The 24,431-nt window shown below is 45.4% G+C and overlaps 2 protein-coding genes across 7 annotated transcripts in view; one reads left to right on the forward strand and one right to left on the reverse strand.

Moving 5' to 3' along the window:
- Window positions 1–16,726, reverse strand: part of PTPRZ1 (protein tyrosine phosphatase receptor type Z1) — a 263,148-nt gene extending 246,422 nt beyond the window's left edge. For 4 of the 6 annotated variants that reach the window (XM_056573803.1, XM_056573802.1, XM_056573800.1 and 1 more), the window contains exon 1: window positions 16,384–16,704. In XM_056573803.1, coding sequence (XP_056429778.1) covers window positions 16,384–16,441 — 58 coding nt within the window. In that variant the 5' untranslated portion in view covers window positions 16,442–16,704. Of the gene's footprint in view, window positions 1–16,383 lie in introns of all 6 variants that reach the window. The other 2 variants (XM_056573798.1, XM_056573801.1) reach the window with 2 other exon arrangements.
- LOC130369083 (uncharacterized) lies at window positions 8,088–9,121 on the forward strand. Its single transcript, XM_056573804.1, has 2 exons — window positions 8,088–8,671; window positions 9,073–9,121. The coding sequence occupies exons 1-2, from the start codon at window positions 8,105–8,107 to the stop codon at window positions 9,112–9,114; spliced, it is 609 nt and encodes a 202-aa protein (XP_056429779.1). The 5' UTR covers window positions 8,088–8,104; the 3' UTR covers window positions 9,115–9,121.
- Window positions 16,727–24,431: the final 7,705 nt, after the last annotated feature.

A 24,431-nucleotide genomic window follows, 5' to 3' on the forward strand; every position in this document is an offset into this window, starting at 1 on the left:
TACAATAAAAAAGTTTTCCCGGATAACTCCTTTAATGTCAGTATCCCCAGTGGTCTAGGGCAGTCAAATAGTAACATTTAATATCCCTGGTAAAAAGCAGTAGAGAAGTGAACACTGCATAATGCCACATCTCCAGGCTCCAGCATTACCCTGGCTGGAACTTATTGTTCGTTTCTGCACTGATCACACAGATGGGAACAGGAAATAGAATATACTGTATAGCTGTAACTGTACTGCCCCACAGTTATCCCTATCATAGGACAAATTCCGGAGCACTTTGCCCCACCATAAATGGTAGAGTCAGCATTTCAGTGATGAGAGGGGCCAAGGGGCCAGCTGACTTAGGGGCCCAGTTACAACTGTGACTGTTCTGACCCTTACAGATATGCCACTGACAAATAATCCATCCTTTTGCAAGCGTTTCCCTCAGAGCTTCTCCTGCTTGCATCCCGCCAGCAACGATCATCTGCTGATCTTGTTGTGTAAAGCAATGACAGCAAGATCACGTGGTATCCTACAGGTATTGCTGGATTTTGCTACTGAAGCTCCTCTCATATTAGACAGTGACCATGTTGATATTGTTGATATTGGGAAGCTAGGACTGCCCAGTTACTGTCAGTTTATTCATCTATTTATATACCACTTTGCTTATTTACATATCAGATGGCATAAACAGTAACAATAAGGGGGAAATAGAAGAACAAGAGTAAAAAATAAAAAATAAAGTGTATATGGGAATAGGGGAGCAAGGAGAACAAGTGGGTTCATACACCAGGACTAATAGCTTACCACCATGAGAATAAATATACCCCAAAAATGCCCTGAGCAAAAGTGCTCTGAGATAGACTGTATAATATGATAGTCGTACATAACAGGAAAAAGAAAATATCAACCTATTGGCTCTTCATATAAAACTTGTACTATACACATTAGTTGTGTCATTCCATATAACGGAGCAGATATAGAGGACATACAATATCCAACCTCCTTCAGTAGACCTTGTTCCCTCACCTTGTATCAGGAATGCCATACTCAACATTTATCAACCAGACAGCAACAGCAATGGCGGATTTCACCACCAAAAGTCAATTCTAGCAGTTTATCCTATTTGGGTATAGGAAGAGACCATCAAGTCTGTGCCTAGCTAACCATACATTATTAAGTTTACAAATGAAGACTGCTATAGTAGAGAGGGGTATATGCTGTATATTAGTACTTGTGCACAGCATAAGCAGTACAACAGTCTCTCTCAACAGTCTTATGTAGATGAACATAATGAGGGACATTTATCAATGTTTGCTTATGTATTCTTTTTTTTAGTAATTTTTTCCTTACTTTTTTTTTGCTTATGTGTGACTTATTTATCAACTGGTTTTAGCCTGTTGATAATTTTCTTTCACGTAAGCAATTTTTCCTTTTTTACTTTGGTAGTAGCTTTTTCTGCTCCATGTTTGAGCTCGAGTAAATTTAGTCAATTTTTAACCCAGCTGCGACTTTTTTTTGCGCAGTTGCGACTGTCGCAGTTAATAAATACCTGACTACCCATAGTCCATTTTAAAATTATTACTACGTAGTTAATTTTTGGAAAACTTGCTTTTCTCGCTTTCCAGTCAAAATGTTGCACGAAAAATCGCGTAGTCGCAGTTGCGACAATTTTAGTAAAGAAAACCTGACTAAACCCGTTGATAAATGTCCATATATATCCACCATATCTAATATGGTTTTACAAAGGGGAAAATGTATCAAAACCTGTGCAGAGGAAAAGTTGACCAGCTGCCCATAGCAACCAATCAGATTCCTTCTTTCATTTTCAAAAGTGCCTCTGAAAAGTGAAAGTAGTAATCTAACTGGTTGCTATGGGAACTGGATAACTTTTCCTCTGCACAGGTTTGATTAATCTCCCCAATGTTCTTTGAATCCCAAGTCTATTGATGTGAAATTCATTAACCCCTTCCCGCTATTGGACGTATGCATACGTCCAGGCGAATTACTCGTTCGCGCAAATGGACGTATGCATACGTCCAAGCGATCTCCTGCTCTGCCATGGGCAGCGCAGGAGATCGCGGGTGGGACTCAGCTGTTAATCACAGCCGGAGTCCCACCGCAGCTGCCGGGGCCGCGATCCCGGCAGCATTAACCCCATAGATGCCGTGATCAGTTCTGATCACGGCATCTATGGTGTTTGCAGGGGGAGCGCTCTCCCCCTGCCCATCAACGGCGGCTCCGCGATAAAATAAGGGGGATCGAGGGTGTCCAAGACACCCTCGATCCCCCTTGAAGAGATAGGAGTGAGGTGGCAGGGTTGCCACCCCTCCTATCCCTGCTATTGATCGGCCGAGCGACCGACCAATAGCAGACTGGGGGCGGGGGGGGGGTTAAAGTTCGGTTCCCCTCCGCTATGCCCACACATCGGTGTCCGGGCACAGCGGGGGGAACCGTGCAATAGCGGCGGCGGCGGCAGCGGTCACTTACCCGGCGGCTGTGATCATGGCGGCGGTGGAGGTAAGTATGACGCCGCGTGTCCGGGAGTCTGTTGCCTAGCAACATCTGCAGGGCGACAGTTTAGAGAGTGGTCTCTAAACTGTCGCCCTCCAGATGTTGCAAAACTACAACTCCCACCATGCCTTGACAGCTGTTTGCTGTGTTGGCATGCTGGGAGTTGTAGTTTTGCAAGATTTAGAGGGGTTCAGGCTGGAGATCACTGACAGTGGTCTCTAAACTGTAGCCCTCCAGATATTACAAAACTACAACTCCCAGCATGCCCAGACAGCAGTTTGCTGTCTTAGCATGCTGAGATTTGTAGTTTTGCAACATCTGGAGGGCCACAGTTTAGAGACCACTGTCAGTGATCTCCAGCCTGAACCCCTCTAAATCTTGCAAAACTACAACTCCCAGCATTCAGGAACAGCAAATGGCTGTCTCGGCATGCTGGGAGTTGTACTTGCGTGCCTCCAGCTGTTGCATAACTACATCTCCCAGCAATCAGTACATGCTGAGAGTTGTAGTTCTGCAACAGCTGGAGGCACACTGGTTGGGAAATACCGAGTTAGGTAACAGGTTCTATTATCTAACTCAGTATTTTCCAACCAGTGTGCCTCCAGCTGTTGCAAAACTACAACTCCCAGCATGCACGTTCTGTCAGTGCATGCTGGGAGTTGTAGTTTTGCCCCCCCCCCCCTCCCATGTGAATGTACAGGTTACATTCACACTGGTGGCGGATTACAGTGAGTTCCCTGCTTCAAGTTTGAGCTGCAGCAGCCGCAGCTCAAACTCCTAGCGGGAGACTCAGTGTAATCCGCCGTCAGTGTGAATGTAACCTAAAAACACTACACTAACATAAAATAAAGAGTAAAACACTACATATACACACGTACACTGCCCCCCCCCCCCCCACCACCCCTTCCCCCCCAATAAAAATGAAAAACGTATCCTACAGCAGTGTTTTCAAAACGGAGCCTCCAGCTGTTGCAAAACAAAAACTCCCAGCATTTCCGGACAGCCATTGACTGTCCAAGCATGCTGGGAGTTTAGAAACAGCTGGAGGCACCCTGTTTGAGAATCACTGGTGTAGAATACCCCTATGTCCACCCCTATGCAAATCCCTAATTTAGGCCTCAAATGTGCATGGCGCTCTCACTTTGGAGCCCTGTCGTATTTCAAGGCAACAGTTTAGGGCCACATATGGGGTATCGCCGTACTCGGGAGAAATTGCCTAACAAATTTTGGGGGGCTTTTTCTCCTTTTACCCCTTATGAAAAGGTAAAGTTGGGGTCTACACCAGCATGTTAGTGTAAAAAAAAAACATTTTTGTACACTAACATACTGGTGTTTCCCCATACTTTAAAATTTCACAAGCGGTAAAAGAAAAAAAGCCTCCAAAATTTGTAACGCAATTTCTCCTGAGTACGGAGATACCCTATATGTGGGCGCAAAGTGTTCTGGGGACGCACAACAAGGCTCAGAAGGGAGAGTGCACCATGTAAATTTGAGGTCTAAATTGGTGATTTGCACAGGGGTGGCTGATTTTACAGCGGTTCTGACATAAGTGCAAAACAATAAATACCCACATGTGACCCCATTTTGGAAACTTCACCCCTCACGGAATGTAACAAGGGGTACAGTGAGCATTTACACCCCACAGGTGTCTGACAGATCTTTGAAACAGGGGTCTGTGAAAATGAAAAATAAAATTTTTAATTTGCACAGCCCACTGTTCCAAAGATCCGTCAAATGCCAGTGGGGTGTAAATTCTCCCTGCACCTCTTATTACCTTCCGTGAGGGGTGTAGTTTTAAAAATGGGGTCACATGTGGGGGGGTCCACTGTTCTGGCACCACGGGGGGGGGGGGGGGCTTTGGAAATGCACATGGCCAAATTCTCTCTTCAAAAGCTCAATGATGCTCCTTCTCTTCTGAGCATTGTAGTTCGCCCCCAGTGCACTTCACGTCCACTTATTGGGTATTTCCATACTCAGAAGAGATGGGGTTACACATTTTGGGGGGTATTTTCTGCTATTATCCCTTGAAAAAATGTAAAATTTGGGGGGAAAACAAGCATTTTAGTGTAAAAAAAATCATTTTTTTTTTACATATGCAAAAGTCGTGAAACACCTGTGGGGTATTAAGGTTCACTTTACCCCTTGTTACGTTCCCCAAGGGGTCTATTTTCCAAAATAGTATGCCATGTGGTTTTTTTTTCTGTCCTGGCACCATAGGTGCTTCCTAAATGCGGCATGCCCCCAGAGCAAAATTTGCTTCCAAAAAGCCAAATGTGACTCCTTCTCTTCTGAGACCTGTAGTGAGCCAGCAGAACACTTTTCATCCCCATATTGGGTGTTTTCTGAATCGGGAGAAATTGGGCTTCAAATTTTGGGGGGTATTTTCTGCTATTACCTTTTTTAAAAATGTAAAATTTTTTGCTAAACCAAGCATTTTTGGTAAAAAAAAATTATTTTTTTTTACATATGCAAAAGTCGTGAAACACCTGTGGGGTATTAAGGTTCACTTTATCCCTTTTTACGTTCCTCAAGGAGTCTAGTTTCCAAAATGGTATGCCATGTCATTTTTTTTTTGCTGTCCTGGCACCATAGGGGCTTCCTAAATGCGACATGCCCCCCGAGCAAAATTTGCTCTCAAAAAGCCAAATATGACTCCTTCTCTTCTGAGCATTGTAGTTCGCCCGTAATGCACTTCAGGTCAACTTATGGGGTACCTCCATACTCAGAAGAGATGGGGTTACAAATTTTGGGGGTATTTTCTGCTATTAACCCTTGCAAAAATGTGAAATTTGGGGGGAAACACACATTTTAGTGAAATTTTTTTTTTTTTTTTTTACATATGCAAAAGTCATGAAACACCTGTGGGGTATTAAGGCTCACTTAATTCCTTGTTACGTTCCTCAAGGGGTCTAGTTTCCAAAATGGTATGCCATGTTTTTTTTTTTTTTGCTGTTTTGGCACCATAGGGGCTTCCTAAATGCAACATGCCCCCAAAAAAACATTTCAGAAAAACGTACTCTCCAAAATCCCCTTGTCGCTCCTTCGCTTCTGAGCCCTCTACTGCGCCCGCCGGACAATTTACATAGACATATGAGGTATGTCCTTACTCGAGAGAAATTGGGCTACAAATTCAAGTATAAATTTTATCATTTTACCCCTTGTAAAAATTCAAAAATTGGGTCTACAAGAACATGCAAGTCATTTAGTAAAAGCAATTAAAAGGGACAGTATAGCCAGACAAAAAAGGAGTTGATAAGGCAGGTAATATATTATTGGTTAGTATGGCTACAGAGGTGCAAAATATGACATAGTTATTCTTAACTATACAGTAGAGCCACCAGTATAACAATAATTATAAGTTATACATCACAGTCCTATAAAGAATTGCACCACAAAGCAAACCTAACCTAGAAAAGAAGGTCACTGCATATATAGCCTCCAGCGAGTGGTCAGGAGAAAGGGGAAAGGAAAGTAAAGATGTGCAATTAAAGCACAGTGGATAAGCATTCCCAGAGAACCAATAACCAATAATATATTACCTGCCTTATCAACTCCTTTTTTGTCTGGCTATACTGTCCCTTTTAATTGCTTTTACTAAATGATGTTCTCAATAAAGTTTTCTATTTGTGTATAAAATTGGTGTTCCAGTGTGTATATAGGATTTATCTTTAGTCATCAACACACTCGACTTTAAATATACTGGTATTATTTTGCCCTTTCTTTGGATTTACTATTGATTTCCTGTATCTTTACAGAAGGTTTGTCCATCATGGACTTTCGGGCTAAGGAAGCTTCTTGGTTGGAGCAGGCTAATCTTTTATTCTCTGGGACAGCGATAGCCAGTAATGATCCGGATCAGTGCAATATTAGAGAACTGAAACAATCTCTAAGGAATCTATCACACCGACAGATGAAGACCTGGTGGAACCGGGCCTCTTTGGAGAACTATCTACATAAACATCTAATACCTCGAGGATTACGAGTACAGATTTTTCCCTCTTTTGGCCTTGACCAAGAAGTCTATGTTAAGAAGTGGGAAGAGGCATGCAATACTTGCTCCAGGACACTCATGATGATCATCATGGAACATAATACACAGGTACTCATGGAGCTAGGTATACAAATTGAGAAGACAGAGACAGATATTGCTGCCATCCTGCCAAATAATGACTACCCATCATTCAAGCAAGACTTGGAGGAATCCCAAACTATCTGGGAAAAACAAATTAAGGCTACAAAATCAAAAAAATTCTTAAGAGACTCTAATGATTTCTCTAATAACAAGGTGTATAAGTGGAAACGGGGCCCAGTGGAGAGACGACAAAGATCACCTTCAGTCTCATCATCCGTTTCCACAGGAGTGGAATCTGTGGCGTCATCCAGGTCCTCTGCGAGAAATGCACAATATGACGGGAGACGACGCAACTACCGCAACAAAGCAAACACAAGAAATGAAAGGCAGGAGAGAGTCAACACCAGGAGCAACGACACTAACCGTAAGGTAATTAACCTGTCTAAACATACCTTAACTCCCGAACAGGAACAGGTCCTAAGCTTAGGTTTAACTTTCTCACCAGCTGCCTCTTTTGATTGCTTCACAGCGGTAAAAGATCTGCAATTATTCGCACGGAAATTAATTTTTAAGAAACTGTTTCATCCCTCCCCTATACAAGCACCTTTATCTTCAGCTCAGGCACCAGCATCTCCCAATACGACTGCAGAAACTGAGGCACTACAAGCTCTTCAAGATCTCCTAGAAGAACAGGATACATCAAATACGGGTAAGTTCCCTAAACATGTTCTTACGTCTTCCACTAATTTCCCTCAACTGACAATATGCCCTAGTGTGGATATTTTTGTCAGGCTGGTAACCGCTGAGCTTGAAAAAATTCCCAACAACCGTAAAGGCGACAATCTGACACCCGCACAAAGAAGGGCATTAATGGAGCTGGGTCAAATGGACGACATTGTAATCAAACCCTCGGACAAAGGGGGCAATGTCGTCCTATGGCCTAGATCCATGTATGAACGTGAGGCACAGAGGCAGCTGAGAGATTCTCTTTGTTATAAACGCCTGACATTTAATCCCATGCAAAAATTTACAGAGGAATTGTCGAATATATTGAGTTATGCATTTGAGAGCAACCTCATTACGAAAAAACAACTAGAGAGCTTACTGCCAGAGAACCCTACCACTGCGACATTATATCTTTTACCCAAAATACACAAGCAGTTGGAAAATCCACCTGGGCGTCCAATTGTCTCTGGCAATAATTCTCTTTGTGAACCCATTTGCAGATATGTGGACCACTTTCTAAAACCCCTTGTTGAGTCTCTACCATCTCATGTCAAGGATACCACAGATATCCTAAAAAGAATGGACGATGTTCAATTGGACAACGAAACCCTTCTGGTCACCTGTGATGTGGAAGCTCTGTATACATCAATCAGACACACGGATGGATTGGCGGCAACCCAATTTTACCTAATGATGTCGGATTTAGACCCAGAACTGAGTGAGTTCATTTTACAACTTCTTCAGTTCGCATTAATGCATAACTTCTTTTTGTTCAAGGATGTGGTCTTCCTACAGCTCCAGGGAACGGCGATGGGGGCGGCCTGTGCGCCCTCATACGCCAACCTTTTCCTGGGGCTGTGGGAGAGGACCATATTCATGACTGAACCCGCCCCTCATATTGAAAAAGTTCTACAGTGGGGCCGCTATATAGATGACATTCTCTTTGTCTGGCAGGGCACGGCAGAAGAGTTGTCCACGTTTATGACATATCTGAATACTAATGAACTAAACATAAAATTGACCTATAAATGGGGGAGGTCGAAAATGGAGTTCCTGGATGTATTGTTTGATGTTGACCAAGATGGTTATATCTCAACAGATGTGTATCGCAAAAAAACCTCTACCAATACTCTTCTTCACGCTTCCTCTTCTCACCCCCATGCACTTGTCTCCAATATCCCGACAGGTCAGTTCCTGCGAATCCGACGGATTTGTTCCACGGATGAACACTTTGAAAAACAGGCTAATGATCTATCTCTACGCTTTCAGGAACGGGGATATCAAGAAAGGGATATCACCAGAGGCTATGCACGAGCTAAGGATACACCACGAGGCAATCTGCTTACCCAGTCCAAAAGGAAAAAGGGAAATGACCAGGTAAGATACATATCTACTTACAACACCAGGTGGCGTCAATTACAAAGAGCCCTATGTAAACACTGGTCAATCTTACAAATGGACCCGATACTGTCTCAATATATATCACATAAGCCTTCAATCACTTACCGGAGATCAAGGAGCCTCAGAGATATGCTGGTCCACAGCCATCATAGAGGACAACCAGTGCGGCGATTGTTTGGGTCAAAAGGACCAAAATGGGGCTGCAAACCCTGTGGGGGGTGTGTAGCCTGTCCAAATGTAGAAACCACTAATGAATTTTGGAATTCGAGTACAGACAAGAGATATGTGATTACACACCCTATTACTTGTATTACCACAGGAGTGATCTACTACGCCACCTGTCCTTGTAACATGATTTATGTTGGACTTACCTGCAGAGAATTCCGTCGGAGAATACGGGAACATGTCCTAGGAATTGAAGCAGCCAAGGAGGAAATAGATCTACAGAAGCTAAAAACCATACCCCGCCACTTTCGTCAGTACCATGATTGCAACAGCACCCTCTTCAAGGTGAGAGGCATTGATAGAGTGGTACCTGGACCAAGGGGGGGGAATTGGAGAAAGACTTTGGCACAGAAGGAAACTATGTGGATCTATAAATTGAGAACCACTACTCCTTTTGGCCTCAATGAATATAACAGTTTCGCCCCATATCTGTGATTTTTTGTGATAGTATAATCTTCTACTATCCTTTTTATCAACACTAGTTATTGCTATCTGATCCTCTTTTAGTTTTGTGGTCCTAAAAGGGGTACTGGTGCTGTGTAGGTAGGTACACTGTCTATGTCTTCCAGCCTGTGCTCTGTGAGTGGGGAAGTTCTCTGGGAATGCTTATCCACTGTGCTTTAATTGCACATCTTTACTTTCCTTTCCCCTTTCTCCTGACCACTCGCTGGAGGCTATATATGCAGTGACCTTCTTTTCTAGGTTAGGTTTGCTTTGTGGTGCAATTCTTTATAGGACTGTGATGTATAACTTATAATTATTGTTATACTGGTGGCTCTACTGTATAGTTAAGAATAACTATGTCATATTTTGCACCTCTGTAGCCATACTAACCAATAATATATTACCTGCCTTATCAACTCCTTTTTTGTCTGGCTATACTGTCCCTTTTAATTGCTTTTACTAAATGATGTTCTCAATAAAGTTTTCTATTTGTGTATAAAATTGGTGTTCCAGTGTGTATATAGGATTTATCTTTAGTCATCAACACACTCGACTTTAAATATACTGGTATTATTTTGCCCTTTCTTTGGATTTACTAAGAACATGCAAGTGTAAAAAAATGAAGATTTTGAATTTTCTCCTTCACTTTGCTGCCTTTCCTGTGAAACACCTAAAGGGTTAAAACACTTACTGAATGTCATTTTGAATACTTTGGGGGGTGCAGTTTTTGTAATGGGGTAATTTATGGGGTATTTCTAATATGAAGACCCTTCAAATCCACTTCAAACCTGAACTGGTCCATGAAAAATAGCGAGTTTGAAAATTTGTGAAAAATTGTAAAATTGCTGCTGAACTTTGAAGCCCTCTGGTGTCTTCCAAAAGTAATATTGTATATGTGAATCCAAAAAAAAAAAAAAAAAAGCAGAGAGCTTCAAAGTTAGAAAAATGCAAAATTTTCAATTTTTTCATCAAATTTTGGGATTTTTCACCAAGAAAGGATGCAAGTTACCACAAAAGTTTACCACTATGTTAAAGTAGAATATGTCACGAAAAAACAATCTCGGAATCAGATTGATAAGTAAAAGCATTCCAGAGTTATTAATGTTTAAAGTGACAGTGGTCAGATGTGCAAAAAAGGGCTCCGTCCTAGAGGTGAAAATGGGCTGTGTCCTTAAGGGGTTAAATATACCCAAGTAGGGCAACCTAGTGATGCTTCTTTTCAACAGCTTACCAGCAATCTGAAGGGAGAAGGAACGCTTGCCATCCCAAGATAGTGTTTTGAAGCTATTGGCTATAGCTGATAGGAGCTGATGTCATCATTGACCACCTACATTTACACAATTTTCAACAAACTCTTGTTTTCCAAACTGAACTGTTTTATTTACCTCCGTCCCCATTCCTGTGCTGATCCCCTGTTCTGCCTTCGGTCATCACTCAGATAATACAGGAGCAGCGGACATCAGGTGACTGCCACAGCCAATCAGCGGCCCAGGCGGTGATGCTCTGTCATTAACACCTGAGGCTGCTGATTGGCTGCAGCAGTTATGTGATACCAGAAAGCTGAACAAAGACATGTGCTGCTGCACACCGGAGGCGCGCGGGATCAGCGTGGGAATGGAGGCGGAGATAAGTAAAACAGTTTAAAAAAAAAGATAGGAGCACACTAACACACAGGGGGGACATGAGAGGACACTGACACACAGGGGGCACAGGAGAGGACAATGTGAGACACAGGAGGGAGATGAGGGGACACTAATCACTGTTACACACAGGGGGCAGAGATAAGGAGACATTAAAGGGGTATTCCAGGATTTTCTCTTTATTTGACTATGTTACAGGGGCTGTGAAGTTAGTGTAGTTCATGTAGTGTCTGTACCTGAGTGTTACGGTTTTCTCACAATTCTGTGATTTTCACCCCACTATTTATTTTTAGCAGCATATAAAATGACTGTTGTCTCGGATTTTTCCCAGCTTGCAATGCGGCCGAGACCTGACTCACTAGTCAGCTGATGACAGGGAGCCTGTCTGCTTCAATGGGTGGAGCTTGGTGGGAGAGGGATCAATCTGCAACTAATGCAACAGCTGTAGCCACCCTGATTGAAAACCACAGGTCTTTTGTTTCAATGGGTGCGGTGGCTGATGTGAGGGAGGGAGGAAAATGGCATTGTGGGATTTGTAGTTAAAAAAAAAAAACATAAGTCAAACAGGAAATACAAGTTCACAAAAAGCTAGCCACAGTGTTATGGTAATCTCACAACATAGCCATTTATCCTCAAGACAAGCGCAGATCCTTCCTAAGCATGTCCATTACTGTCTGCCAGTTATGTACTAAAATAACCTTATGGTGGATAACCCCTTTAATGACCGACACACATAGGGAGATTAGAGAACAGTAATGACTGACACAGGAGGAGATGAGGGGACAGTAATGACTGTGACACAAGAGGAGATGACGGGACACTAATGACTGATCAAATGAGGACACATAACATCACATTGCCTACTGATGTTACGCATGGCATCCTGCCTTCTAAGTTTTTTTTGCTGGTTCCTGGATTATTAACAAATGTGTCAAGCCCTGCCCTTGGCTGTTGCCCCCTTTGTCCCATTCCATAGAGGAGGAGCGTACACAGTTATACAGGTGATATTGGCATTCTAATTTATTATGAAATTCTAAAGCAGATTAGGCATATTTAATTAGGAGTACGCGTGTGGACAGTAATGGAGAAATTTACATATATATTAAAAGGAAAGGGGTGTTGGCATGCTTTCTGTTTTCATCTGTTCTCCTTCCTTTGGCAGTCTTTAAACAGATTTTCATGTCATTGAAGATGATCTATGTGCATAGTTTTGAGATACTTTCTTCATAGTTGCCAAATTCTATGACTTTAGGCGATAATTAGAGATGAGCGAAGTTACAATGATTTGATTCGTCACGAACTTCTCCGCAGTTGATGACTTTAGCCTGCATAAATTAGCTCAGCTTTCAGGTGCTCCGGTGGGCTGGAAAAGGTGGATACAGACCTGGGAGAGACTCTCCTAGGACTGTACCCACCTTTTCCAGCCCACAGGAGCACCTGAAAGCTGAGCTAATTTATGCAGGATAAAGTCGGCAACTTCGAGAGCAAAGAAATTCGTAATGAATCGAATCACTGTAACTTAGCTCATCTCTAGCAATAGGATTACAATTAAAGAATTAAAGTGTACCTAAGCTTTCAAACAACTTGAGAGAGACATGTTGGGGAGGGAGGCTGCTGATGAGACCCCCACCGATCACTAGAATAAAGGGACAGAAGCACGTGTGTGAGTTTAAGAAACTTTCACTTGCTTAATACTCCACCCGCTTAGCTTTTCAAGGAAACGAAGGGACACAGCACTCAGTCAAGCTCTTCTGTCCCTTCAATCTAGCAATCTGGGGGTCTCAGCAGCCATACTCCACTGATCACAACTAGAAGTTGTTTGAAAGCACAAGCACACTTTAAACTTCCTTAGTGGCATAAAAAAGATGAACACTATTAATTAATAGAGTTCACACAGTAACAGTCTGAGCATACCCCCCCTTAACATAGGTTATACTAAATAAAAATCCTCTTAATCTTCACTCCTCATGTTATATAACAATCAAAAAAGAAAAAAAAGAAAATAATTTGGCCCCATTCACCAAAACTATGTGGGTACTGTGTGGACAGTAATGGAGAAATTTACATATATATTAAAAGGAAAGGGGTGTTGGCATGCTTTCTGCTAGGTTAGAGACATAGGGAAAAAATTGGGTGGGACGTACAATACTTTGTCTCATAATGGGAGGCAGCCTGATTGGCTCTATGTTTAGACCATCTACCAGTTGGCTTAAACATTTGCACCAAAATACAGTTGTATTTAGCCTTTTAGGTAAATACAAAAAAGGTTGTTCAGCTCACCACTTGCTGAGGGCATCAATGGATAGATGTGCGGTTGTCATGCGGTTGTCATGCGGTCATCATGCGGTTTTAGCAAGTAATGTTTGGAGCGCGGACAGAGCGGGCCGTATCCCGGGAGGTGCAGATCAAAGGGAGTGAAGGTGAGGGGTCCAGCTCACAAAAATAGGTAAAACTTAGCTTTTACTTCACATAGTTAAAAACATGGAACAAAAAGAAAACAAAAACCCCATGGGTATGCTAAAATGCTAAAATTGGCGTTCATTTTAGCATACCCATGGGGTTTTTGTTTTTTTCTTTTTGTTCCATGTTTTTAACTATGTGAAGCAAAAGCTAAGTTTTACCTATTTTTGTGAGCTGGACCCCTCACCTTCACTCCCTTTTAGGTAAACCTCACCCTTACACAAGACACTTTCTGCTAGGTCACTACCCCTTGTGATATCAGGTGCAAAGTGTCTAAAAAGTGTCTAAAACACAGTTAGTATGTGGTACCAGCTTTTTTCTTATGCGTTCTTGCAACAGAAAAACTGCTGATAACTGAGTGGGACCACCCACTTTATCTGTAGGGAGAATTTCAAAACTGCCTGCTGTTTATCCCTGTTGGATAAGTGCCATACCTCATTCATTTAATAATGACTCTGACTGTATCCAGCTATTGACCAGTTGTCTGCTGTAGTTTTCAATTTGGGTTAAAAGTCAAATATGGCTGGAAAATGAGGCAACTGGTGTCACTAGCTTATTCCTTCCAGATTGAAATGAATGGGGTATGGCCCGGATACGGCAGGGATATGGCAGCAACTCCAGCTGCTGTATGCACCTGTATGTACACGTTGTGGTGTGCATACACCCTAAAAAGGGTACAAGTCAATAGTAATGGCTTTAATTTAAAATCTTAATATATATCTAATGATGCTAAAAATCGCTGCTTAGGCTAGGTTCACATTTGCGTTGCAAGGTTCACATTTATGTCGGGAGATCTGTCTCAGAGTCCGATCATGAAAAAATAAAAGCTGAATCATTTGCTGCACAGCGGACACCACCAAATCCCAAAAGGATCCCATTGACTTTTAATGGTGTCCGTCTGGTGTCCATTTATTTGCAGTATTTAAGCGGAGAAAAAAAGGACTGTTCGCAGGATTTTTTTTCTCTGCTCAAGTACTACTATATTGATAGATTCTGTGGATGGAGCTCCCTGAATGGAGGTCCAACGCAGATGTGAACCTAGCCTAAGGCTGCTGTCAGTATGCGTTGGGATATCTCCTAACACGTATGGCAGATGTATCCACAGACAACAAAAAAAAAACATCTTGGCTTCCCTATGGGTAGGTTCCATCTATGTTTCCATTTAATTGCTGAATAGAATAGTACAGTCCTTTGTGCTATTCCACGGTCATAAATATATGGAGGAATATGATGGCCCTTGCAGACACTGCAAAAATACAATGTGGAAACAGCCAACTGGAAGTGATGGTTTCCATTCCATATACAGGGAATCATCTCTAAAAGACCACCCCTTTATCCAGACCAGATTTTTTGTGACTTTGCTATTGGCTATCTTCTTTTGAGAGGGCCACCACTGTGGATGACCATTTTTCAATGCAAAACTGTATGTAAAATATAGTTGTTTCTTGGAGTCAGGTTCTCAGTTAAAGACAAATAGTCAAATGTGTTTGGCAAACCTATAATACCACAGATGTTGCTTACTTGATAGAAACCCCATTTACTGCAAGAAAGATACATTTATTGTATGTATATGAATTCCTATTCTTTTGGATAGCTGCAGTCACTTATTCTCGATGTACCACCGCTGATTTGCATTCAGCATTTGATGTCATTTGCAATATAAAGCCTATTCCTGTTCTTGACGTGTGAGTGGTCTTTGTAGCTCTGCGCAGTATATACCATTGTATAGATGGTTTTGTTCATTTTCCATGTGGCAGCAGAGTATGTTAGGTAAGAACACAAGCATCTCTAGCTCTTTGTCTACACATGATCCCGAGGATGAGGGAGACTGTGGCCAGTAAATGATGCCAATGAAGGAATAATGACATGATAAGCAACGCACTGGAGAATAGCAATACCCTACTAAATGATCCTCACTATTATAGCTTCTAATGGAGAATAGCAAATAGGATTTGGCCCCATAAAGCAATGTTTCTAAACAGCTGTAAGTAAGATGGGAGTAATAATTATTATTTTTACACATTCATTCCACCCCCAGGCTTCTGTCTAGAATGAATTAATGGAAATATCAGTACATAAAGGGAGCAGGCTTCCTTGTATAGTCACCATCTGTCCAGCAGACAATGCTAAGGAGCGGGTTTAATACATGCAGCTTTCATTATCTTCTGTCTGTTCTGGATTCTGGATTTATTGTGACACCACACACAGGTAGCATTGCACTGGGTACCACCTAAGGGGGAATGCAGAGTCTGTAGACCCTCAGATGGCCCTGGGGCAAGTCAGGGGGTTCACAAAAGAAAATCAATGGCATAAACATGCTGTATCCAGGCGACATTGTGGGAGATGATCCGCTGCTCATATCGCTGCTATTAAAGTCACTGGGGGGGGAGAAATGAATTGTGTTATCCTCTATATACTGCTGCTATGGAGGAAGCTCTGCCCCTGTTTAACCACAGAGGGGAAGCAATTCAAAGGGAAGGTTTACCTAGCATTTACAGCATAGCTATGTGCCCAGAGGCGAACAGGTAACAGGCAATCCTATTCCCCATAGCTGCCCTCCTATTAATGCCATCAGAGTACCATTTATTGGGCTGGATACCCATTATGGCTTGAATCATTAATAGCAATATATATTCTAGCTAGCCCTATATATTAGAGGGAGGCTCTCTACACCTTCACTTTACATAGGCAGGGAACCTGATAGATTTGGGCTCTGGTTTACTGTGTCCAATGAGGCTCAGAGTGATCTATGAATGATGATGCCCCCAAAGACTTTATCCTTGGTCACTGATCACCCCATCAGGTCACAGTGTGCCCGCAGTAATGTCTCCACCACAATAGGCAGTCACCTCTGACCTCGGGTCATAGCAGAGGAGCCGGACCGACCAGTCCTGACACCGTGCACACAGGGTCACTCACCCACTTGACAGGCAGAGAGGAGCTGAAGACAAGCCAGCAGGCAGCGTAGATGTAACATCTCCAGGTCTTTGTGGCGATAGCGCTGACGGCCAATGGAACGTAGATGTGCGGATCCCTGTAGTGCCAGTGCCGCCTCTAGTAGTGCCTCATGGCCGGCTCCCTGTGCGCAGCGCCCGCTCACATCCACCGACACGATCGCGAAGAACCGAACGAAGCTTCTTCCCCGGGCAAAGAGCTGCCTGCCAGGCACAGCGCGACCGGGCCACAGGGGGTTAACGCGGAGATAAACACGCCCCCGCCACCTGATTGGCTCACCCACGGAGCTCGCGGCTGCAGGTTTTAAGTGAAGAGGGGAACGATCCGGATTACCGGGGGCGGGGGTGTCACCTCGAGTCACCTGTGCGCGGCGGGCTCACAGACAGGACCTCTATGGCGGAGAGTGGGGCTTGGAGGGCGACACTGACAGAACCTCTATGGCGGAGAGGGGGGCTTGGCGGACGACATTGACAGAACCTCTATGGCGGAGAGGGGGGCTTGGTGGACGACACTGAGAGGACCTCTATGGGGGGGGAGGGGGGGGTCTTGGAGGACGACACTGACAGAACCTCTATGGGGGGTACACTGACAGGACCTCTATGGGGGTACACTGACAGGACCTCTATGGGGGGTACACTGACAGGACCTCTATGGGGGGTACACAGACAGGACCTCTATGACGAGAAGGGGGGCTTGGCGGACGACACTGACAGGACCTCTATGGGGTACACTGACATGACCACTGTGGGGGGACTCTGACAGGACCTCTATTGTGGAGAGGAGGGCGACACTGACAGGACCTCTGTGGCGGGAGGGGGGGGGGGCTTGGGGGACGACACTGACAGGATCTCTATGGGGTACACTGACAGGACCACTGTGGGGGGACTCTGACAGGACCTCTATGGCAGGGAGGGTGGCTTGGCAGATGACACTGACAGGACCTCTATGGGCGGGGGGGACTCTGACAGGACCTCTATGGGGGACTCTGACAGGACCTCTATGGGGGACTCTGACAGGACCTCTATGGCGGGGAAGGGGGCTTGGGGGGGCGACAATGACAGGACCTTCATTGGGGGGAGACCTTCTATTGTGGAGAGGGGGGCTTGGAGGGCGACACTGAAAGGACCTCTGTGGCGGGAGGGGGGGGGCTTGGGGGACGACACTGGTAGGACCTTTATTGGGAAGGGGGTCACTGACAGGACCTCTGTGGGAAAACTCTTACAGGACCTCTATGGGGGACACTGACAGGACCTCTATGGGGGGCGGACTCTTACAGGACATCTATGGGGGACACTGACAGGACCATTGTGGGGGGATTCTGACAGGACCTCTATGGCGGAGAGGGGATCTTGGCGGACGACACTGACAGGACCTCTATTGGGGGGGGGGACACTGACAGGACCTCTATGACAAGAAGGGGGGCTTGGCGGACGACACTGACAGGACCTCTATGGGGTACACTGACATGACCACTGTGGAGGGACTCTGACAGGACCTGTATTGTGGAGAGGGGGGCTTGGAGGGAGACACTGACAGGACCTCTGGCAGGGAAGGGGGCTTGGTAGGCGACAATGACAGGACCTTCATTTTGGAGGTCACTGACAGGACCTCTATGGGGGACACTGAGAGGACCTCTATGGCGGAGAGGAGGGCTTGGAGGGCGACACTGACAGGACCTCTGTGGCGGGAGGGGGGCTTGGGGGACGACACCAGTAGGACCTTTATGGGGGAGGGGATCACTGACAGGACTTCTGTGGTGGGGAAGGGGGCTTAGGGGATGACACTGACAGGACCTTTATTGGGGAGGGGGGTTACTGACAGGACCACTGTAGGAAGACTCTTACAGGACCTATATGGGGGACACTGATAGGACCACTGTGGGGGGAGTCTGACAGGACCTCTATGGGAGGATACTGACAGGACCTCTATGGCGGGGAGGGGGGCTTGGCAGACTACACTGACAGGACCTCTATGGGGGGGGACTCTGACAGGACCTCAATGGGGGGGGACTCTGACAGGACCTCTATGGTGGAGAGGGGGGCTTGGAGGACGACACTGATAGGACCTCTGGGGGGGGGAAGGGAGCTTGGGGGGCGACAATGACAGGACCTTCTTTGGGGGGGGGTCACTGACAGGACCTCTATGGCGGGGAGGGGGGCTTGGCGGATGACACTGACAGGACCTCTATGGGGGGGGGGGACTCTGACAGGACCTCTATGGGGGACTCTGACAGGACCTCTATGGCGGAGAGGGGGGCTTGGAGGACGACACTGAGAGGACCTCTGGCGGGGAAGGGGGCTTGGGGGGCAACAATGACAGGACCTTCATTGGGGGGGTCACTGACAGGACCTCTATGGGGGACACTGAGAGGACCTCTATGGCGGAGAGGGGGACTTGGAGGGCAACACTGACAGGACCTCTGTGGCGGGAGGGGGGGCTTGGGGGACGACACCTGTAGGACCTTTATGGGGGAGGGGGTCACTGACAGGACCTCTGTGGCGGGGAAGGGGGCTTAGGGGATGACACTGACAGGACCTTTATTGGGGGGGGGGGGTTACTGACAGGACCACTGTAGGAAGACTCTTACAGGACCTCTATGGGGGACACTGACAGGACCACTGTGGGGGGAGTCTGACAGAACCTCTATGGGGGGATACTGACAGGACCTCTATGGCGGGGAGGAGGGCTTGACGGACTATACTGACAGGACCTCTATGGGGGGGTGGACTCTGACAGGACCTCTATGGAGGAGAGGGGGGCTTGAAGGACGACACTGATAGGACCTCTGGAAGGGAAGGGAGCTTGGGGGGCGACAATGACAGGACCTTTTTTGGGGGGTCACTAACAGGGCCTCTATAGGGGACACTGAGAGGACTCCTATGGCGGAGAAGGGGGCTTGAGGGATGACACTGACAGGACCTCTGTGGCGGGCAAGGGGGCTTGGGGGATTATACTGACAGAACCTTTATGGGGGGGGGGTCACTAACAGGGCTACTGTATGGGGACTCTGGCAGGACTTCTATAGCAGAGAGGGGGGCTTGGAGGACAACACTGACAGGACCTCTGTGGCGGGGGGCAATCACTGACAGGACCTCTATGGCGGGGAGGGGGCTTGGAGGATGACACTGACAGGGCCACTGTGGGGAGACTCTGACAGGACCTCGATGGGGGACACTGACAGGATCTCTGTGGGGGGTGGGGGTGGGGGTTCATGGGCAGGACCTCTATGGGGGACATTGACAGGACTTTTATGGGGTGACACTGACAGGACCTCTGTGGGGTGACACTGACAGGACCTCTGTGGGGTGACACTGACAGGACCTCTATGGGGGGACTTACAGGACCTCTATGTGGGGACACTGACAGGACCTCAATGGGGGGGGACACTGACAGCTTCAGGACAGCATGTCATAGGCACCTGCCGCTGTGTACCGCTCCAGGACGGGCTCAGTCATTCCCGCACATTACTACCGAAGTCAGGCTGTATATGTTACGCCACCAAAGTTGTCATGTCTCGATTGTGGTGTGGCAAATTCTGTCTTTGTTATCTTCTCACCACTGTCTCCAGACGGAGCTATAGGCAAAACCCTAGGAAAGAATGATGTCACCAAAAAGTTCCTAAAACTTAACCTTTTCTGTGTTTCATTATAAAGATGCTCAGTACCATAAAATCCATAGAAAACACACACCCTGGCAAAATCCGAAATGAAAAATAGGAGAAAAAAATGATTTACCTTGCTATCCTTTAGGTGAACAGGTACATACTAGGGGCTGTGATATACTCCTTCAGACACAGACAGCACCAAGCTATAAAGGGTCTCAAAGACAATACAATCAAATCTGTCACCCTCACAAAGAATTGACAGTTCATGTCTCCATGCGTTTAACACTCATATACTCTTCTGTGGGTTCCTCAGACACACTTTAATATGCCAACGATATGGAGTAAAGGTAAACTGAAAAACATGATGATAGGATAGATAAACTATAAACAGTGTCATAAGAAGGTAGTGGTAGACTGGTAACCGATTGATGGTCATCACTGTGGCATGGTAGCGATCAGTGTCCGCGCAATATTTGATCAATAGATGTGCAATGTTTTTTTTTTTTTTTTGGTACATGTCCCCTTAAAGTGTACCTGTCATATCACAGAATGCACTGAGCCCACGCTGACTCGCCATGCATTCACTTCCTCCCTAAATCTGCTGTGTCATGCGGGGTCTCCTCATTCAATCACTGCAGACTTCATTGTAACCCTCTTCTCTCTGATTTCAGACAGCAGTCTGATAGGACAGGAGTAAGCACAAAGGGGTACTAGTCCCGCCCTCACTTACTGTACTTTGGTCCAGCCTTTGCTTCAGCTGGGACAAAAATGATGCTGCAGCCAGACAGGATTATGTTTTGGAGGGTATGGGGACCCTTTACAGGATTAGTAGTGAAAGTCATGTCATAAACAGTCCATTACAAAGCTGGGGCTTAGAGTTAGCCCCAAAAACAGCTAGAGCTAACCCCCACTTATTACCCTGGTGTCCACTGCCACAAGGGTACCAGAAAAAGTGGGTACTAAAAGACCCAAAGCATTAAAAATCATGCTCCGAGGCCTAGGCAGTAACAATGCTGGCGTTATTTGTGCTGGGGTGGTTGGCTGAGAATAAACAAAGGTTATGTTATAACAAAATGTTATGCACTGGCCGTGAGCGCATAGTCCCGTTATCTGCTGCTGCCAGTGAGGCTGGGACTAGCATTGCGGGATGCGCGCGCATGCGATCCCCAGTCCGTCACTCACCTGGTACTTCTCTTGCCCCCGCCTCTCTGCTCCGGCGTGCGTGTCCCCATCCCTTAGGGCGCACGCGCCGGAGCTTTAATATTTAAAGGACCAGTGCGCTCATTAGTGTAATTCACCTTGTGGCTCATTAATAAATTCCTCCACCTTCCTCACTTCCCTGCCGGATCTTTGTTGCCTTGAGTTTGAGAGAAAGCATTCCTGTTATTGCCTTGCTGTGTATCTGATCCTTTTCTCCGTGATCTGACCTTGCTCCTTGCTGCCGGCCTACTAACCATTTGCAACGTTCCTGACTATGCTACTGTGCCACTTGCCCCTACCTTCTGCCATCCTGACTACATGCTATGTTATCCCTCCTGTGCCTCGCATCTCCTCAGCTGCCTGTGTGGATGAGCCATGCCAGGGGTAGTGACCTGGGTGCCGCCTGCCGCAGCAAGTCCAGCCCACTTTGCGGCGGGCTCTGGTGAAAACCAGCAGCACCTTGGACTCCGCTGCCTGGTATGGTCCAAGTCATCTGCATTACAGGTCCAGCAGATCCACATCCACCGGGGTTCCTGTATTCTGATACGTGAGTGTTCCAATAGGGGGAACATTCTTTTTTATTAATTTATTTTTGAAAAATACTGTTTGGGGTTCCCCCTTTTTTCATATAAGCCAGATACCAACCAAGCAGCAACAGTCTGACATTACCAAGGTGGGTGAGGACTCTTGTTTTTGCCTTCCCCCCCTCCCCCCACCTAAATAAGGCCAGCCTGTTACCGTCTTGGCCCAGGAGCCCTATTTTTGACTCTCTGGGCCTGTTGGTACTGACTCTCCCTAGTACCCTTGTGGCGGTGTGTAATATTTGGGGGTTAGCGCTAGCTGTTTTTGTGGCTAACACAAAGCCCAGCTTAGTAATGGACTCTATGGTCTATGAGAGGCTTACAATACTTAGCCTGTAAAGTAAATTAATTAAAAAAGACTCCCCCCACAGTCCTTGTTAACCATTTAAAAAAAAAAAATACCACACTGGTCATCGATGTAGTCCTCGAATCCGATGTAGTCCATAGGATATACAGATCTGAAACGAGAAGAAAAGAAAAACACAAAAGATGGATTAGGACATTTCATGTACCAGGTTTTACTCTGCTTCATGCTCATGACCATGTTATCTTCCCATCATGCCTAACAGATATATGAATAGGGTGTGAATAGTATGTTGCTCTGTATGTGCTTGCACAGGGGGCGGTGAGTCAGCTGTACAAAACTGGTGCAACAACTTACATGACGCCATTCATGACTTAAATGTGCAGCGCTGGAGGCTACTCTCTCCCGAGATGTCCAAGGCCGAGCAGGTGAGGAAACTCATTATTTCTTGGGAATGTTTCATTACGTGCGGCATTCAGACTGTTTTCACGCTCTGTAGTTGCACATTGCAGCTACAGATTGTGTTTTCTTTCTTTGGAACCCATAAAAAAAAACATATGCTGTGCTAAGTTTCCTAAACATTTTATGTAATATTGTACATTTCACCAGCAAAGCAATGTAATGAAAAGAGATCATTTTCAGACATTTCCAAAATTGCTAATGTGCAAAGGAAAGTGGATTTAACATGTGCTGAGCCCCTTTATTTAGAGCAGTGTTTCACAACCAGTGTGCCTTCCGCTTTTGCAAATCTACATCTCCAAGCATGCCTGGAAGTTGTACTTTTGGAACGAATGGAGGCACACTGGTTGCAAAACACTGATTTAGTGCATCAATGTCATAGAATATTCCTGTATTTCTTGATTTGAACTATGAGTAAAAACCTTAATAAAAACAATACTGGGGGGGGGGGGGGGGGGGATTTACTAAACTGTCTAAAACTTAAACAGTGTTTTAAAGGAGTAGAGTGGTGCAGTAAAACGTATCCCCTATCCAAAACATAGGGGATACATTTTAGATCGTGATAGGTCCGAACACTGGGACGCCTAGCGATCTCCTGTATGGCACCCTGGCTCTCACCAGGAAGGAAGCGTGTCAACCCTGGCACAAAGCTGGAGATTGGCAGGAGGTTGGTCATGTGAGCAATCACCTCATCCTTCCACCTGGGAGAACCATGTCATTTCCTCTATATATACCTAGACAAATGTGGTTTTATTTTATGTACGATTAAGGGTGCTAACGCACCTGAAACGCGTCACTTTATGACCCCTGCTATGGCATTTTAAGCATTAAAGAATCTGTTTTGCACGAACCTTGGCGCTGGACATCCAGTTTTTTTACAATTTCTCCTGAGTACAGAGCTACCCCATATGTGGGCGTAAAGTGCTCTGAGGGTGCACAACATGGCTCAGAAGTGAGAGCATGCCATGGGTGAGCGAGACAGAGGTGAGAGCGTGCCATGGGCGAGTGAGACATTTGAGATCTAAATTGGTGATTTTCACAGGGGTGGCTGATTTTACAGCGGTTCTGACATAAACTCAAAACAATAAATACCCATACAAGGGGTATAGTGAGCCTTAACACCCCACAGGTGTTTGACGAATTTTCGTTAAAGTTGGATGTGAAAATGAAAAAATTATATATTTTTTTCACAAAAATACTGGTGTTACCCTAAATTTTTCATTTTCACAAGGGAGAATAGGAAAAGCCCCCCAAAATGTGTAACCCCATGTCTTCTGAGTAAGAACATACCCCATATGTGGATGTAAAGTGCTCTGCGGGCGCACTACAATGCTCAGAAGAGAATGAGCGCGATTGGGCTTTAGGAGAGAGAATGTGTCTGAAATTGAAGGCCATGTGTGTTTACAAAGCCCCCATAGTGGCAGAACAGTGGACCCCCCACATGGGACCCCATTTTGGAAACTACACCCCTCAGGGAATGTAATAAGGGGTACATTGATCATTTACACCCCACAGGTGTCTGACAGATTTTTGGAACAGTGGTACGTGAAAATGAAAATTTTTAAAATGTAAAATTTGGGGAAAACCAGCATTTTAGTGAAAAAAAAAAAACATTTACACATCCAACTTTAACGAAAAGTTGTCAAACAACTGTGGGGTGTTAAGGCTCACTTGAGCCCTTGTTACGTTCCTTGTGGGGTGTAGTTTCCAAAACAGTATGCCATGTTTTTTTTTTTTTGCTGTTCTGGCATCATAGGGGCTTCCTAAATGTGACATATCCCCCAAAAAACATTTCAGAAAAACTCACTCTCTAAAATCTTATTGTCGCTCCTTCCCTTCTGAGCCTTGTAGTGCACCCACAGAG

The sequence above is a fragment of the Hyla sarda genome, chromosome 4 (genome assembly GCF_029499605.1).
Source record: "Hyla sarda isolate aHylSar1 chromosome 4, aHylSar1.hap1, whole genome shotgun sequence".
Lineage (NCBI taxonomy): Eukaryota > Metazoa > Chordata > Amphibia > Anura > Hylidae > Hyla > Hyla sarda.